General features: G+C 38.5%; 1 protein-coding gene across 1 annotated transcript in view; it reads left to right on the top strand.

Moving 5' to 3' along the window:
- Positions 1 to 14538, top strand: part of EGLN1 (egl-9 family hypoxia inducible factor 1) — a 35454-nt gene extending 20916 nt beyond the window's left edge. The window contains exons 2-5 of the mRNA XM_039707367.1: positions 5253 to 5372; positions 8239 to 8375; positions 9668 to 9735; positions 11812 to 14538. Of these exons, the coding sequence (XP_039563301.1) occupies positions 5253 to 5372; positions 8239 to 8375; positions 9668 to 9735; positions 11812 to 11876 (390 nt within the window). The 3' untranslated portion in view covers positions 11877 to 14538. The remainder of the gene's footprint in view (positions 1 to 5252; positions 5373 to 8238; positions 8376 to 9667; positions 9736 to 11811) is intronic.
- Positions 14539 to 19054: the final 4516 nt, after the last annotated feature.

The raw sequence follows: 19054 nt of genomic DNA, 5'->3' as shown, positions 1-19054 counted from the left end.
CTATAGTCAGGGTTTATTAGTTTGAGTGGTTGTTGGTTTCTGTTGCAGTATTTGGGGTGCTTATCATATCTGCACAGAAAAATGCAAAAGAAAATAATGGTTCCGAACTCCTTTGCTAATGGACAAATGGAATGGCTGTAGTGGTAATTTAATATTAGGAGAGAGGGCTTAAAGATTACTGATTCAAAGCTGTTGCAACATGTAATTTTTTTTTCTTTATTTTCATTTCTAACTTAGAGATTCCTTTCTGCTCTTGAGGATGTGTAATACCTTGATTAATTTTTAAGCTGCTAAATACCACTTTACTTTTCCCTTGCATGTTCTCCAGTTGATGGTGACTGCAAGGCATGAATTTTTAATAAGAAATCTTTGCAGGGCCTGATATTTCTCTCCAGCTTTTCTAGTTTCACATTGTTGACGTGTGTGAAAACTTGATTCTCTAGCCTTGCTTACTAAACCATGGAGGATAACAGCAGGAAATTTTACTCAGATGGAAGTTAGTATAGAAATACTTAGATTAGCTGTGTCTCAGATTTACTTTACCCTTTTTTAGATTGCTCTGTTTCGGGTAAGGCTGACAGGAGTTTTTCCCTGCTAGCATTTTCATTCTGTTGCAAGTTTCTGTCTGTGCTTGTGAAGGATTCTCTCCCAAATTTGCCCCAAACCAGGACACTTAGGAATCCAAGCCAAGTTGTACCATGCTAGCATGTGTAAGTCAGTAATCTTGATTCTGCTCACAGAAGATGATGCTAAACCAGTCTTTTGTTCCTTTGGTTTGACTGTTACTTTGTTCAACTTGTGAAAAATCATAGCCTGATGTGTGCTTAAAATGAAAATATTTCCTCAGAACTCTTGTTTGTCAGGGATGAATAAATTTTTGAAATAGAAATAAATCACAAACCAAACAGGGTTGGGCAATTTTATAATTTAATTTTATCTTTCTTTGGTTCTTCATTGTAGTGGTGTGTGAAGTTTTTTTTTCTTTGAATAATCTGTCAGATGTTCACTGCCAAGGATTTCCACTGAAGTCTTTGTGAGCACATCTGATAAATTTTGGTAGGAAGTCATCGGTCTTGCATTTAGACATCTTGTTTGGCTCACTGAGATTTGCAGTTCCTTCAGCAAACAGCAAAAGTGACATCTTGACTGATGCAGCTTTAATCTGAGATTAACAATAAAGTTTAAATATTAATATATTTAATATATTTATTTAATAAATTAATAGATCATACATCCTCTCCATTATATGTTTGTGGTTTTGGGGGTTTTCACCCGCTTAGAGAATTTTGTGTTCTCATGTTACTGGTATTCTCCTCTCTTTCCTAAGAGTTTGCTTTGATGTTTCCTTTTTTTTTTTAAGGAGCGATACCTAAGCTTTCAGGCATCCAGCAGTGAGAGAATGGAGAGGATAGAAAATAAAGCTTCGGTTTGTTTACCTTCAAGTCTTCCTTTATAGATGGGAAAGGCTGTCATGCTTTTGTGTGAAAGGAGGCTGAGATTAGTCCCAATTGAAACAATGTTTTCAGTTGCACTGTTGTGCTGTGCCTCCCAGAGCTGAGTCTTAGCTGATGTCTTTACATAGTAAAAAAACTGTATAGGCGATGGTTTATTCCCTCTAATGCTACCTTTGTGCATTTTGTTGTCAATTAGAGTAATGCCTGACACACTAAGGATGCCTATTCTTAGCAAAAAATCTGTGGTTTCAATTAGTTCTTGTGTTAACAACTTAGTGTTGCTTTTGGAGCTGATGGCCTTATTTTCCAGACCTAAAACATTTGCACACAGAACATCTGTATAGGAGTAGGGATCAGCAGGAGCTTTGGCGTGTGAGTAGTTCAGACTTGATAGACACAAGCTGGGCAGATATCAGTGTGGAGGTCACTTTCATGCTTTCTTGATTACTCATGAATTCCAGGGGGTATCTTAGGACAGCGCTCATGTGCTAGACACGAGTGCTCAGCCTAAAATGGAATGCTCTTGGGTTAAAGAAGGTTAATATTAAAAATGTTGGCACAGGAATCCTGTGAGTGAACAAATCCAGTGTGACTTAAATACATTTTTTGTAGAAAGTAAGTTTACTGAATGCTTAAAAATAGTAATGCTCAAGAAGGACAAAAGAGGAGGCTCCTTTTCTCTTAAGAAAATGCAAGTAATACCTTGAGTTGAATTACCTGATTGCTTCTATGGGACAACTGACGAGCCACCCAACTGGGTGGCTTTTTGTTTTGGAAAGCTAGGAAATATATTGTTCATAGCCCAAAATCTTAGGGAATCTTGGGCCTTTAGATCTCAAATGCCTGGCTGTACTGACTGCCACTAACATTGGTAGAACAAAAATTGCCACAGACACAGATTTTTCTCGGTTCTTGATATTCATGTCTTTGCTTTCTTATTTATACTATAAAATGTTAAACAACAAAGGTTTTGTTATTTATATGGATCACTTCTTTGTCCTGTCCAAGTGAGTAATCCTGTACTACCTGACAGTTTGGCATGAACTCCCTTCATACTGTTGCACAAAGCAATATATTTCCCATGTCTGATAAATTGTTACATTTTGTACCTTTCCTTATCATGGGTTAACTGGGGACACGGCAGAGGCAATGTATATTATGTATGCTACAGCGGCTGAGTTACAAATTTATTTGCTTTCCAATTTGCTGCTAAGAGCTGAATCATTCTCAATGTTGTAACAAATACATATTAGATAAGTTATCTCAGCAAAACTGTTTCTCGTCACTTGGAGTTGATGACAGGAGACGTTTCAGTCTCTGAAGTAAAAACAAGAGATCTTTTTAAAGACTGAAAGTATTTTAGACTCAAATGGTTGTATGAAATGAATATGGCTGCTCTTTATGTGAAATTGGTGACAACTGGTGTTTCCTCAGACATTCCAAAAAGTGTTGCTGGTCTTCTTTTTCTTCAGCAGTGTGATGTGAAATATTGTTTTGTTGCCTTGGAGTCTTAACTCCTCATGATTAAAGTTAGAATTTACATTGCTCTAGCTGCTTGATCTGAAAGTTCACCTCATTCTGAGAGATTCTTAGTAGCTGTTTTCAAACGGGGAGTGAGCAACAGTTAGTGTCAGGGTTTAATTTGTATGATATGTCTCAGCAAAGCCCCTTAAATTAAAACTTTGCTGCTATTAGTAATACTGTTCCAGAGTTGGACCAGAGTCTGCTTTCAGCACTGTTCATGCTCCATGAGAGCTTGGTACAATTTATGTGGTAAATGGCACTTTTTTGTCAAGACTGTTGGCTTTCAGTGGAAACCAAATATCTTCCTCTTCCATCCCAGCTTTGCTTTTGTTTTCTTCCTTTTTTTTTTTTTCTTCTTCCTAAGAAAGGAAATTACAGAACCCTATTACATTCTTTGGTATCTTTAACTCACTGTTTTGATTTCTGTGGGTTTATCTTCCTGAGGCAAACTGATAAGTCATGACTTTGCCAAATATTAGATCACCTTCTTGATACGTGTAACATTTTTCATAACATGAGGCCTGTAATCATAAAAGCATTATGATTACAGGAAAGAGGCTAGGAACCTGAAGTGCCTAATGAAAATTAGAAGTATATTTGGATTTTTTTCTTTTTAAGTACTTGTTATGCAGTTTAGTCACTTCCAAATGATGTGAATGAAGTTTGGCTTTATTTTTAGGATTCTTTAAAGTCACGGGCTTACAACTTGGCAAGTACTGTGTTCTGATTTCTGCCTAGACATAGCTACTAAAAGCTGCTGTTTCCATTAGTAGAGTATATATAGAAATAAAGATTTTTACAAGGTTGCTGCTATAGCAGAATCCATTCTACTTACATGTGATATGCAAATAGTTTATGGATTGAACTGCAAGAACTTTATTTCTCAGTTTGCACAGAGCACAACAGCTACCTGCACTGAATGTATTCCTCATCTCATGCAAGTAATACAAACTCTGAAAAGCTTTGTTTGTGGTGGGGGTGGGGGAATGAAAATTACTAGTATAAAGTGAAAAAAATCACTTTATTGGGGAAATATTTTTTATGTATTACATTAGAGGTGAAAGAGGTCTGACTTAGAGTTCTAACTTAACCAGACTACATCTAACAGGAATGTTTGTTTATATAAGTTTTTTCCAGTTTTTTTTATATGGCAAGCAGTCATTGAGATTAGCAGTATGTTGGTTTGTTGGTAGAAAGTCACCTTTTGGTTGATTTTTGTTTGGTTTGTTGTTTTTTCATTTTTAATTCATGCTGCTGAATTCATTCATTCAATTCTTGCAGGCAGGATATTGTGACTCCAAACACCTGAGTGCTGTGGTGACAATGGGTGACTTGACTTGGAAAACTTTATTCTAAACTCTTTCAAAAACACGAAATAATTGTTATTTCTAGCAAAGGCATAAAGGTACAGGGATGTGCTGTGCAACAAACCAGCCACGTGCTCTGATATCTAGTCAAGCTAATCACGCCATTGGGGAGCAAGGGCCAGTTTGTTTCACACGCACATCCGTATGTGAAGACTCAGAAATCGCCTGCCGGGGTCTTTCAAGTCAGCTGAGCAAAGTGCAGCATGGGAAGTTTCATACACTGCTGTACTGGGAGTCGTTTGATGTCAGAAGGTTATTGCAGATTACTGCTCGGTGTCTGTTTTCTATTTCTCACTTCTTGTCTAAAAAGGATGTTTTTGTTGTACGTGTAGGTTTGTTTCAACAAAGGTTCAAAGACCTCCTATGTACAGGACGAAACACGAGCCCAAGAATGCTCTTGGAGTGAGCGAGTAATATGGGCTACTGGTTTTGTCTAAAAGTCTCCTAAAAATAGAAATTTGCAACATTTTTTGAGAAGGAATTCCTTGCATTGGAAACGCAGGGGAAAAAAAAGAAGATAAAAAGATAGCTGTCTGAACTTGAGTCTGGAAGATTTCTTATCACAAGGAGAAGCTATTAAATTACACACAATACATTCTTCCTCTTTTCCATGTCATTCAGGACAGGGAAGTCTGAATGATTAGTCACAACATGAGAGTAGCCCCACCTTCCATGCCTTAATTAAGTGTTCCTCTCACTGTTTGTCATGCCTTTGTTGCTGTTTGTGTTCTAAACCAGTTTTTAACTAGAAAGAAAGCACAGCTAAAAAATTTCTTTGCACGTTATTTCTGGTTTAATTTTTCTATTGCTTAAGTATTAATTGCTTAAGAATTAATGTAGAGAAAATGTAGATTTTTTCCACACACAGAGATAAATGTAATTCTTGTATTTGATTCTTTGACTCCAGGCTATGGTGGCTTGTTATCCAGGCAATGGAACAGGATATGTGCTCCACGTTGATAATCCAAATGGAGATGGAAGATGTGTTACATGTATATACTATCTTAATAAGGACTGGGATGCTAAGGTATGCAATAATTTCTTTCTAAAATGTTTTTTACGTCCATATATATATATATATGTGTGAATGTATATACACTTGTTACTGCACCTTTGCTTGAGGTTTTTGTTCATGTCTTTATTTCTGTGCCTTAGTTGTGATTTTACGTTGTGTTAGCTGTGGTTGTCCTTTGCCTCCCTAATTCTGTTGTTAATGAGAGCAGATAGAGATGAAGCATTTATTTTCAAGGTTTTGCAGGATGTCAGCAGGACCTTCTTGACAGTAAGATTGGAGGAAAGTGGTAAATGCCTCCCTATACACAAAGAGAAATTAAAGGCAATTTCATATGTTCTTAATTTCATTTTTGCTTATATTCCTGTTGAATTTGAGTTTGCTCTTTGTGGAACTATTTTTTTTACGTCCATATATATATATATATGTGTGAATGTATATACACTTGTTACTGCACCTCTGCTTGAGGTTTTTGTTCATGTCTTTATTTCTGTGCCTTAGTTGTGATTTTACGTTGTGTTAGCTGTGGTTGTCCTTTGCCTCCCTAATTCTGTTGTTAATGAGAGCAGATAGAGATGAAGCATTTATTTTCAAGGTTTTGCAGGATGTCAGCAGGACCTTCTTGACAGTAAGATTGGAGGAAAGTGGTAAATGCCTCCCTATAGACAGAGACATTAAAGGCAATTTCATATATTTTTAATTTCATTTTTGCTTATATTCCTGTTGAATTTGAGTTTGCTCTTTGTGGAACTAGGTTGCTTATTTGAGTATGCTTATAAAAAGAAAGATGCTGTAGCTTGGGAGCATTTTCACATAAGTCAAGTGTTACAGTCATTGCTACATCAGTATAGTTCAAAGCAGCACAAGTCTTGTATCACTGAACAGATATACACCACAGTTTAAGTAGTTTAAGAATTTGCTACTAGTGCCTATGATAAAGTGAGTTTTTAATAAGGATTTTCCTGGTGATTCAATGGGACTAGGTAGATTTGAAGAACAGATGTAGCTAAATGGCAGTATTGAGACCATGAAAGAGTAATGCAAAGACAGTTTTGCAGATTCTTTGATTTCTCTGCCATTAATGATGGAGAAGTATATTCTCATAGTGTATGGGGAAAAAAACAAGATAAAACTACTGGTGCTTCATCATGCTAAGAGAGTAGCATGTGGAAGAGTCCATAGGAGCAGTCAGATTCTGTGCATAGTGTGCACCAGATATCGATAACGCAAATTGCAGATGAGAGTTATTTTTCTTTTTTCCCTAATAACATACTTGCATAAAACTGGTAGATCAGAAAGCTGAGTCAGATAGATGCACTTCAAGCTTTCTGTTTCTGATGTGCTCTTTGACATGTCAAATTGAATCCTACCAGTAGAAAATAATTTCTTTTTGCATAGCAAAAAAAAGGGGACTAGGTAGATTTGAAGAACAGATGTAGCTAAATGGCAGTATTGAGACCATGAAAGAGTAATGCAAAGACAGTTTTGCAGATTCTTTGATTTCTCTGCCATTAATGATGGAGAAGTATATTCTCATAGTGTATGGGGAAAAAAACAAGATAAAACTACTGGTGCTTCATCATGCTAAGAGAGTAGCATGTGGAAGAGTCCATAGGAGCAGTCAGATTCTGTGCATAGTGTGCACCAGATATCGATAACGCAAATTGCAGATGAGAGTTATTTTTCTTTTTTCCCTAATAACATACTTGCATAAAACTGGTAGATCAGAAAGCTGAGTCAGATAGATGCACTTCAAGCTTTCTGTTTCTGATGTGCTCTTTGACATGTCAAATTGAATCCTACAAGTAGAAAATAATTTCTTTTTGCACAGCAAAAAAGAAATAGCATCTTTACATGTAAATAGACTGATTGTATTAAACATCTTAAAGTGCAGCTTTGAGGCATTTTTAGTTGGTTTATGGTTTCTCTCTTGCTAAAAAGAAAGGATACATACCACAGTGTAGAAGTCAAGCAAATTGCATTTTCACAATAATTGTGAAAAATTTACTAGCTGGATCTTTAATTTGTGAACAAAGGCATTTATTTCCTACAAAATCTATTTTAAATTACAAATCAATATACTACCAAGTATATTGTTTATTGAAAAAAGAACCTCAAACTTTCTGTAGGAGAAGAAATGGATCTAAATTGTCACTTGTTTGCTGACTTAGATCACAGATGCCCCATCATTTATATCAAATTGCCTTGTTAGTACTTGCATTGTTATGTCTGTTATGACATGAAGGTCTATGGTAGCCATCTATAGTTAGATTTAACAACATCACCACCATCAGTAGGAAGAAGTAAGTGTAGCTTAAATATAATTAACCCCACCTACTTTTGCTTATTTCTAGACATACACGGGTAGGTTCAGCTGTTTTCAAAACCTGGAAGAGAATCTAAATTGACCATGAGTACAGATTCAGACTTTAGTTTGAAGTTTCCTACTCTTTCCTTATTTTAATTACACATAAACTTGTGCTGCAGTTAAATTAAATAATCTTTTTATGAGAAAAGGTGAAACTCAGATATGAATCTTCTCCCATCTATATCAGGGTGCTTTTAGCCACCTGTGTAATATCAGTCAGTCCTGTTCATTTTTGCTTTGCTAACAGTAATGCATCAACCCCCCCATCTAACTCACAGCTTTTACTTAAACATGAATGCATGTAGCATTCTGAAATCACTCAGTGAAAAATGTGTTAAACATTTTGTTAAATGTATTGACAGAAAAGCCATAGATTCATAATTTCTATAGCACCTGATGAAGGCTTTTGTTTCAGTTCCAAGTATCTGAAATATTTTCAAATGTGATATTCAGAATTTTTAAGTACAACGAGACATGGCTCTCAGGCATTGTTTGCAAATATTTCATTTGTAGGTAAGTGGAGGCATCCTTCGGATATTTCCAGAAGGTAAAGCCCAATTTGCTGATATTGAACCCAAATTTGATAGACTGCTATTCTTCTGGTCTGATCGCCGCAACCCTCATGAAGTACAGCCAGCATTTGCTACAAGGTAGGAGTGATGGACTCTCTACTGCATGGTGCCTATCTTAACAAGAAATGGGAAATTAGTGACACTGTGAATTATAACCTGACAAAAAGGAGAGTGGTTTCTGCTAATGGATGATTAGGCTTCCACTGTGTTGCTGAGTTTGTAGTGTTGCCTGATCTCTTATTTTGGAGAAAACCTCCTGAGTGTGTAGGTGGGAAGTTTCTGAATGTGTGCTTGGCAGAACTCTGTGGGAGCACATAGAGCCATAAGCAGGCCCCAACTTAGCCAAAGGGTGCCATCTTTATTATTTCTCTGAAGTGGCTTTTCACACTTCTGACTTGCCTTTGTCCTTACCAGCCTACTGTGTTACTGGAAGATTGACTGGGTACTTCAGTTTAATGTTCCCTCTTGTTGGGAACAAGTAATTTTCAAGCTAAGCTACCATATTCTAATTTGTGAATTAGATGAGGGTTGGGGAACAAAAACAACCATCAATACACAAATATTTTTATGGAGTATTAGAGGTGCTACTCCCAGTCTGAAGCACAGGGGGAACTTGAAGTCTCTTTTCTCCCTCCCTGCATGGCACTGGTTGATGCTGAAGGTACCTACATTGACTGCCTCTCCCCCATGATAAGTGACATTTCCAGATAGTGGCAATTTGATCCAGACTTCCTGTTGCCCATGTTTTAACATGTTTGGATGGCCAGAGCACTGAACATTGACTGGAGCTGTGAGGTAACACAGCTACGTTTGCAAGAAGTAACTTGAAACTGCCTTCAGCATATCCTCTTGCAGTTTTTCCAGAAGCTTTCCCCTCCCCCTTTCTGCTCCCAGAAGAGTCATGGTAAAATGCCATGTACTAAAGCTCCTTAAAGTCTTTTCTCAATAGCTGGCATTTTGTATTTAAATCCTCTACAGGCAGTGGAAAACCAGAGGAGCCATGTAAGAAGGGGTAGTTAATATTCCCTTGTGGCAAATATCCAAAGATGATACTGCAGTGTGACTCAGTGATGAGCTTGACCTAGTAAAAAGATGAGGTCACAGGGCAAGGTGATGTGGGCAGAGACTTTATTCTGGACAAGAATCATAAATAGCAACTGACTGGAGAAAAGAGCGTAAACTTAGAGCATCAGTGTCACCCTTTCAGTGACTTTTCAGTAGGACAGAAACCCCAAACCCACTGCTTGCTTTATAAAAACTTTCCTCTGTCAGACTGTGGAAGTATCATTTAATTTAGGTTGTGTTTCGTGTCAAGCGTTTCACTTTATTTTGCTTTATAATTCAAGAGTTTTTTTCTTCTGTTTCCTTAGGTACGCAATAACAGTGTGGTATTTTGATGCAGATGAAAGAGCACGAGCTAAAGTGAAATATCTAACAGGTAAGCTCTTCTTAATATCACTGTTATTTTTTTGTGGAAGAGTAAATAGCAACTGACTGGAGAAAAGAGCGTAAACTTAGAGCATCAGTGTCACCCTTTCAGTGACTTTTCAGTAGGACAGAAACCCCAAACCCACTGCTTGCTTTATAAAAACTTTCCTCTGTCAGACTGTGGAAGTATCATTTAATTTAGGTTGTGTTTCGTGTCAAGCGTTTCACTTTATTTTGCTTTATAATTCAAGAGTTTTTTTCTTCTGTTTCCTTAGGTACGCAATAACAGTGTGGTATTTTGATGCAGATGAAAGAGCACGAGCTAAAGTGAAATATCTAACAGGTAAGCTCTTCTTCATATCACTGTTATTTTTTTTTGTGGAAGACTAGGTAAGTCTAGCCTCATCTCATTGGCCCACCCTCTGCACAAAAAGATAAAATGGCATAACTCGAGTTAGGTTTTCCAGGGAAGGTGACCCAGGGATTGAACTCCAGGGCTGTGATTCATGAAATCCAGGTCAATGCCTGTCCTGCTTATACTTTCTCTGAGGCTGCTCAGTATTTTTATGAGGGGGATACAGTTTCTCCCTACTCTTGGCTCCCTAATATATGTGGAGGATAAATGCACCAGAGACTGTAAGGCACTGCAGAACTGAGAGGTCTGGAAATAGTTTTGATCAAATATAGTGATTCAACAAGTGAATACAATTTGACTAGAACTTTTATATTGGAAAAACAGAAGCCTAAAATTAAAATCTGTAATCAAAGACTTACTTCCTTCATTTCCAATTTCACCTATCTAGCATCTGTTTTCCTTTTCTGGCTTCTCCCCCAAGAGGAAGTTGATCTAATTTTCCTGTTCAAATTAGCATTATGAGGAGAAATGGCCTAGGACTTCTGTCATGCTTGTAATTGCCATCACAATTTTGTGTTTGTTACAATAGTTTAAAAATAAACCAAAATCAGGTGTACAGCAAGTGCACACGCACACAAACACGGCTTTGTCAAGGGCTCTGAAACCCATGATGTTGAAAACGTGTGCCAGTCATTTCCAGCTGAGACTTCCATTCATTGCTGTCTGGAGCTCCTAAGCAGCCCCAGAGCGGTGTGCAGTTCAGCCCAGTCCCTCTTGGTGCTCTCAGTGACCATGCATTTTGGAAGTGGCAAGAGCAGTGCAGCTCCTGCCTGGCTTTCAAAGGGAGCCCCTCAGCTCCAGCTGGGTAGGCTGTCCCACTGCTTGGTAGCACATGCCTGGCAAGGCACAGTTGATTTCGCAGGCAGTCAGCCTGCCTGGCCTCCACGGGCAGCCTGTCTGTCTCTAAGCCAGCCTTCCTGCCACAAGTGTGCAACTCTGCAGAGCTGTTTGTAGCCTCTGCACAGCTTCAGCTGCTGCCCTTTCAAAGGGAGTGCAGAGAAATGGTTTGCGGGGGGCTCAAGCCTGAAGGGAAGGTGCTCCCCCTTCTGCCCTCCTCCCTTCCCAGGGTCCCCCTAAACTGCAGGCACTTAAGGAAGGAAGGCTGGGTTGTTTAAGTTTTGCAGAATCACAGAACCGCTTAAGTTGGAAAGGACCTCTGATGTCATCAAATCCAACCTAGGACTGAGCACCACACTATCAACTAGACAGTGGCACTGAGATGGTGCTCCCGTAGAGATGGTGACTCCACCACCTCCCTGTGCAGCTCATTCCAATGTTTAATCACCCTTTCTGTGAAGAAATTCTTCCTCCTTCAGTATTGGTTTTCTCTGTAACGGGTTTAAATTACCATCTTGTTGTGGTTTCAGTATCCATTTGCAATTAAAATTGCACTCTTTGCTCTGTATCTGCAGCAAGAATTGTGCAACATTCAATTTATTTTCTACTGACAATAATACATGAAATTATAGTATGAAATGTCATAAAATGGAAACCTATTCATTTTTTTTAATAAGTGTCTGTCTAAAGCCATGCAGAATGTGTGTGAGTTTTTCTTGCTTATGGGATATTATGTTTTGATAGTAAAACTTTATTCTGGAAAGTGATGTAGACTATTAGACTGTACTTCGATAAATGCTGAAAAATACCATTTTCCTTTTCATATTTCTGCAGGTGAAAAAGGTGTGAGGGTTGAACTTAATAAACCTTCTGACTCAGTTGGGAAAGATGTTTTATAAGCCTTTGATTTAGCAACTCCCCTTGCTGTTCGCCCTGATAAATCTTGATGCTATCTATCAACTTTTGAATGTGAATAACAAGATAAAGGAAAATCACCAACAAGCCAACATCTTAAAACGGAAGCAAACAGTGTTTCAATGTTGCATCAAAAAGAAGGTTCTTTGACTGCTGAAGCATTGTACTATGTGATTGTGACTCCAGGCCTGTGACTGCTTATGTGAAGAAGATAAGCAATCAGTAAGAAACACCATATGCATCTGGACATAAATAAGTGCCCTACATAGAATTTGTCCATCCTTATATTTTGTCATCCAGCTGAATCCATTTCATCTCTCCCTTTTTTTATATGGTAAAAGTTTGAATTTTGGGTAATTTTTGTATGACCAGGTACAGTTTATCAAAATTGAGTCTTAAAAAAAAGAAAAACTGATAAAAAGGAAAAAAATTACAGTATTCTCCAATATAACATGGATCTATTTTTGTAAAACTGTTCATACTGTTCTCCTCTGCCATGAAAGACCTAATTCAATGTAAGGGTTGCCAGTAACTGATAATCACTTTAATTTTTTTTACAACTTAATTCAGAAAAGGAGCACTTTAATTACCAGCTAAAAATCTGATTGTTTTATATCATATCTCACACTAATCTTAACTTTTAAAGATTGCTGCTGTATTGGTTTGTTTTTTTTTTTTTTTGACTATGTTCTCTTGAACCTTATTAACAAAAGCAAATCAGTATCTTGCTATTAGTAACCTTCAGTTTGTGGTTTTGTATGTTGAATTGATGGAGGGGAAGTTTCTGTCTCTCTTCTTTTTCCTTTGGTTTCTTTTTTTTTTATTTTTGGAGGGGGGATGTTTGGTTCGTTTTTTTTTTTATTTTTTAAGTGACTGGCACTAAGTGAACGTGACACTATCAGTTGCTGTCATTGGCTTTGGGGACCTAGTAAATACCATCAAGTTACAAAAATATACAAGGGCTTTCCTAGGCTATTAGAGGTACCCAGAACCTCCTTACTTACTTGACAGAAATTTTTGAGCTTTCTCCATTTTCTAAAAGATACTTGCCACCCCCCTTTCCTTTGTATATAAGTTAATAGAATATCTAAAATTCACTTTTTTAAATTTCCCTTTTCAAATGTTGGTGTCCCATGCAGTCTGTAAGTTGACACCTTGATCTATTATATAGTATCAAGGAAGTGGTCAGCACACTGAAGCTGAAGTGCATCACTCTGTAGGCTCCTTGTGCAATAATACATCTTTAAATTTTCACTGTTGCTGAAGGATTTCCCCAAAAAGGCACTGCCTTTTGATCAATACTGAGGTATATATTTAGTAAGAAAACATTTGCTTTCTTTTACATTGTTTTTATTTTATCCAGAAGATGGGATATCACAGAATAAAAGTGAGATGTGCAGAAACCGTGATATTCTTATTTTTAAGAAATGGATGTTTTGGACACAGATTATTTTTTTTCTTCTTCTTTCCTTTTTTCTTTTTCCCTGAGCTTTAAAAGCTTGAGAAAACAAAAACAAACTTATCAAAGACAGCATTCATATTTACAGGAGTTTGGGGGTTGTTCACCTTACCCACTGCAGTTTTCTATCTGTCCCTTATTTCCTTACTTAGCCAAAACAATGTGAGTGTACAGAAATATTTCTGTATATATTACAACTTGTGACAATTTTAGCATCTGTATAGTTTGTATTCAATTAAAGACCCTTTCTATGGAAAGCTCAGTAATTTTTTATTAAAAACATTACTATTGTTCATGTAAAACATGAAAAAGCTAATTGTTTAGTAACAAACTGACAGAAGGGGAGAAAAATTCAGTATTGGTATATCATTTAGGAGAACCAACAGAAATCCCAGCTTTGTTTTGATTTCACTTTTCCTTTTTTTAGTAAGTTCTTGCCCTGTACAGTTCTCTTCCTCTTTCCTCTTTTCTTCCCAGAGAAACAGACAGGATACCTTTACTGTAAGTGCCTCTGCCAACCTGGCCAAGGAGTGCAAATCTTCATTACTGTCTGGTCTGCAGTGCTTTTAGGCTACCACTGAAACAAGCAAAAAAGTCACCTCTTCTACTTCATCTTCATTAGTACTCCTTTAACAGAAGTCTGGTTTTGTTTTAGAAATGTAAGCATAAGCCTTTAAACTCATTTCAGTCCTTCTGTAATTCAGACTGCTGCAGTTAAACAGCGTATCAAATTCTAATCACACTGTAGGTTTGTGCTTGCCAGACAGGTTTAAAAAGTGCTTAATTTTTCACTCCATGTAAGTCATTACAACAGGGTCAACAAATCAGGTCAGCCATTTCTTCCATGTCCTTTAGAAACTGTTCATTTCATGTCGGTTTGAATATTCAGTCTTGAGCATCACCAAGCAGGTCCTTGTTTTAAAACTATTTTTTAAACTGTCTTATGATCTGTATGTGTCTAGTCCTGGTTAAAAATAAAGCTTCATAATGCTATTTTTATTCATGATGTTAGCTGGCTGTGAAATATGAGACCTTTATCTATAGCAGGCAAAGAAATTCAGGATTCATTTACAGGTTGCCTATAAAGTTGTGTAATTTCAAAAGCAGTGTTCATTATGAAACATCTCCTCAAGTTGCTTGTAAAGCTAATCTAATTAAAAAAGATGATGTATAAAGGTTCTTGAAAACTATGTGGTTATTTGTAATCTTTGTAACTTTTAAAACTATTCTGTAGCAACTAAGTTATGAATGCCTCCTGATAAAGGGGGTATGTGGAATTTTGGTTGTTTTGTTGTGGGTGTTTGGTTGGGATTTTTGTTTGCATTTGGGGTCCTTTGTTGTTGTTGTGTTTTTAGCGGGGGTTTTTTTGGTGGTGTGGTTTGATTTGGTGGGTTTTTTTATTTGGTTTTTTTTGGGGTTTTTCTTATTTAATCAGAGCTGTTTCTGCTCTGGAGAAGGATCTGGGACTTTTTTCCTTGGACTGCCTACAGTTACCTGGGTGTGGTCACCATTTTCCTGATGATTTCCTCCCTCAAAAACAGAACCCTTTTTAAGCTTTCTGAAGAGTGATTGTGGTATAGAGTCAGCTCTAGTTTTTTCACCAGTTTTGACAGGTATGGGAGGTACAGAATGAGTCACATTCAAACAGGATTTGTAAGGTTTAATGGGATGTCCTCAGTTTTACATGGCTTCCAATGAATTATGGGCCCTTGAGAGAGGACAGAAGAATGGTAGAGGCTGCAGGTGCAAAACTGTAAGAGAGCACACACTATTCCTCCTTTTTTGAAGAGCGTTGTATTGGCTGGATGGTTGTCAAGGAAACAGCTGTCTGGCTGTGCTTCTGACATCACTCTAGCTTTTGTGAAGCCCCCTGCATGTGCTTGTCTGTCTTCAGCTGGTTCAGAAAGAGTTGCCTGGATCTTCAGATGAGTCTCCAGCATTAGTGCACCTATCATGGCACTTGGGTGCCAGTTGTGCACATTTCTGCTCTAAGGTGATGGTTCCTGGCATGTATAGCAGCACTGAGTTAATGGCAAAATGCTTTGAAGCTTTTCCCATGTTTGGTGCTGCATAACTTCTTACAGGTTCTCTTGAAAGTACCTCTTCTCCATCCTAGTTTTACATTGAACAAGGAAGAAGCCTTTCTTGCAACCATCCTGTGTAGATCTGGTTTGGCTTTTGTTTTGTTTTTTAAATTATCACACGGTTGAGCACAATATGCAGAGGGATTGTTTTGCATAGTAAATTTAAACACTGCACTGGGGAGAAGAAAGTGTTTTTCTTGATTGTTTCTCAGAAAAGACATTTGCAGATTTGAGAGCTGACAGCCTGTATCATATGTAAAACATCTGGTTTTGCTGACCACTTCAAGGTCAGGAGTGGAAAAATCACATCTCCATCATACTGGTAAGTACAGCCAGACTGAAAAGTGCCATTTCTGTGCATGCTGAATGCTTTGAAGAAGAGGGGAGAATGCCAAGTGATGAGAGCAAACTCAAAGTCGCAAAATTCCTGGAGTCTCACATTTGTGCCTTGCCTGCAGGCATGCAAATAGCAGCATGCTCTTGCAAATACTAAGTAGGAATTTATGAGTATTGAGAAGCAAAGACTTTGAAGAAATTCATGGGTCTTAGCTGGATTTGGATCTCACCTGCTGTTGGGAGGGGATGGGGGGTCAAAGGATGGATCTCTGGGTCTCCCATTGTCAGCTTTTTTTTTGTTTGTTTTTTTCACATTCAAAGCTTGAATGTAAGTAATTACTGCACATGTACTGAAGTTTGTACAGGAGCTGTGTTCACTCTGGAACATCTGCTGCATCAGAGTTGCTTGATCCTGTCTGTTAGGGGTGGATAGCAGCTGACAGAAGCAGGTTTCAATGTCCTCTCTCCTACCAGACAAAACCAGTTCCAGAGAATTTGCTCTGTTGACTTTTACTACTGTTTACTGAGTTTCATTAAGCTTTTCCTGATGGCTTTGAAGTTGAGTGAATTTACAGAACATTTATCCCTTTCCTGAAATAGAAAAAAAGAACCTTAAACTCATAGCTCCCAAATGAGTTGGCTTTGAAAGTAGAAGGGACAGATGAGATGTAACTTGCCAACCCCAGCGTTGGGGATAGGCTCAAGTCTTTAGCAGGAGAGGGAGGAGGTAACGAGTTGAATAGAAATGGTAAGGTAGGATGTGAAGAGACTGGCCCGTGAGACCAAGATACAACATGCTGGGTGGGTATGAAGAATATGGGACAGTCCAATTAAAAATATACTATAGGTGTCTGCTCTGAGAGGAACATGAAGGGTGGGGGAAAAGAATGCACAAAATGTTTGTCTGGGAAAAGACAGTTGATGCATCCCATCCGTCCTTTTCTTCATGCATGTGTGTTGCAAACAAGCATATTTTTATCTCTGAAGATGAGATGTTCATAACTTTACTTGAACTAGGAGTGGTTTCCTTGTCTGTATTCCAAAAGTAAGTTGTTGGACTTTTCCCGTATTAAATAAGTAGCTTAGGATTCAATTTCTAATGCTGATAGTTTATGGGGCCTTATGGAGAAATTTTTGTAACTACCTTTGTAACATGGTGATAAATGCTGGAAGTGGTGAGTGGCTCGTTCAGCTTCTAAGCCCAGTACTGTCCTTTCCATATGGCTAAAAGTGTGCAGGGCATGCCTCACATCAGAGTGAGAGGGATGTAAAACACAGAGATGGGCTAACAACTTACCAGGATCACACACAGGCAAGCTGTGATAAAAGGCACATGCTTGAGGGCAGTGTCTGAACTGAAACCCATTATTTCTTTAAAATACTCTTGGAGACGGGAAGTAAAATTTCATCTCTGAATATTCTGAATATCCAGTGTTCCTTGTGGGCTTGTCTGTCTCTGTCAGTGTGATTTGCCAGGGTGGAACCAGTTCCTCTCCTGGGTTTGTTTCAAGGGCTGATGTGGTTCTGTTTTATTTTATTTAAAAGCAAAAAGATGACATCATAACTAAAGTGTAGAGATTTGACTCTTACAAATGAAAAGCCTAGTGCCTGAATATCATATTGGGTTGTGAATTGTATTTTGCTACCTAAAGAAAGCAAGGGTCAACCAAAAAACCAAGAATAAAAACCTCCCAAAACTACCTGAAGGCAAGTCTCTGTTTGTAAATGTGTCTTACATTAGTGCATGTAAGCAAGCTTTATAAAGTATTAAAAATATTGCATTATAGCAGAAGACATGATGGCAGCTCTAAGGAACAGAAGGAAACTAGAATTTTGGGGCTGGATTAATGGCTGTTGGAATCCTGAGAATTAGTTTCATGCAGTAAGGAGTGAATCAACCAGCCACTACAGAAGCAAACTAAATGTCACCACCCCTAGATCTGAAAAGTAAAATTTTGGTGAGTGCTGTACTGTGAGTTACCAGAGCCAAAAGATACTTCAGAACTGTTTTTATAGGATCACTTGAGAACTTCTTTGGACGTCAAAGAGAATATTTCCTCAGGGAAAATGTGACTGTGGACACCACTGATGTTTGCCAGAGGGCCGTGGGTAATAACAATCTGTTTTCTGAGATTTGAGTCCAGTTGATGGTGTCCTCAATAGCAAAGAGCTGTCACATTAGGCATATTTATTTTTGCTTTGCTTCCCCTTCCGCAGCCACAACATAATAGTGAGTAATGTGGTGCTGGACACGTGTTCTGCACAGTCATATTTTAATGAACAAGCAGAAACTGTGCAAAGTTAACTCTCTTCAATCCTAAATATATCTTGTATCTAGAAGAACTCCTGTAGGTAGCAATTTTGAAACTTTTTTGACTACTTTTATTTTTTCCCACCTGCACTTTAAGAACAGTATAGCTGTTTGATTTGTTTTTTGGGTTTTCTGAACCCTTTATTTAAAATAGCACTTTAGGAAATGACTGTATCTAGCTGAGAGTTGCTGTAGCTCTGCAACCATGGAACATTATGCAATGAGATGAGGAGGGAGGGCACGTACTTCACGATAAAACCAAGGCTTGTGCAAATCCAGGAGGGCAGGTGGGGAGCAGGGGCCCAGCTGTGGCCAGGCTGTGACTGGGACACCAGGAGCGGGATGCAGAAATGCTTCAGCCTCATGAGGCTGGAGAGGGAGCAGGTGGGGTCCTGCTGTGTCACAGCCAGGATAAGGCCTCATCCCAAAGCAGAAAAACACGTTCTTTGTGTCCCAGAGGTGACAGAGGCACACTGCTCTCTTACAGGGGGAGGGTGCTGTTTGAAACAAAAATCAATGGGGCAGGAATGGAGGAGTGGGGAAAGTGGGATGGGGATGGTTACACATCCAGTGTTTACAGTAGGTTTGAAAATTTGCTCGTTTCCTCATGTGAGAGTGCCTGGAGAGCAACTGCTCTGCTTCCAACCTGCCCTTGCCATGTCTGCTCTCGCATGTGCCTGGGCGCCTCTCCGGCCCCTTGCTACCCCAGTGCTTTTGCATCCTTCCAGGGCTCCCCGAGCACTGTCCCACCTGCTGTCAAATGAGCTGCAGGCCTTTCTCTCCTGCTGTGTCCTTTGAGTGGGGGTTGGATTAAATTGTAACGTGCTTGGCTGAGGAAAACATTTGGGTGGGGTTTTTTTGTGAGGTGGCAGCTGGTCACAGGCTGGTGGCTGCCTTTCCAGGTGGTCAGGTGCTACCCACGCTCTGGCTGCACAAAATGCCTTGAGAATAGTGGCTACCAAGTCGTGGCTG

This window comes from Passer montanus, unplaced genomic scaffold, assembly GCF_014805655.1.
Source record: "Passer montanus isolate IOZ18808 unplaced genomic scaffold, ASM1480565v1 scaffold2, whole genome shotgun sequence".
NCBI classification, from domain to species: domain Eukaryota; kingdom Metazoa; phylum Chordata; class Aves; order Passeriformes; family Passeridae; genus Passer; species Passer montanus.
The sequence above is the reverse complement of the archived record's forward strand: the minus strand, read 5'-3'. Positions and strand labels throughout refer to the sequence as shown.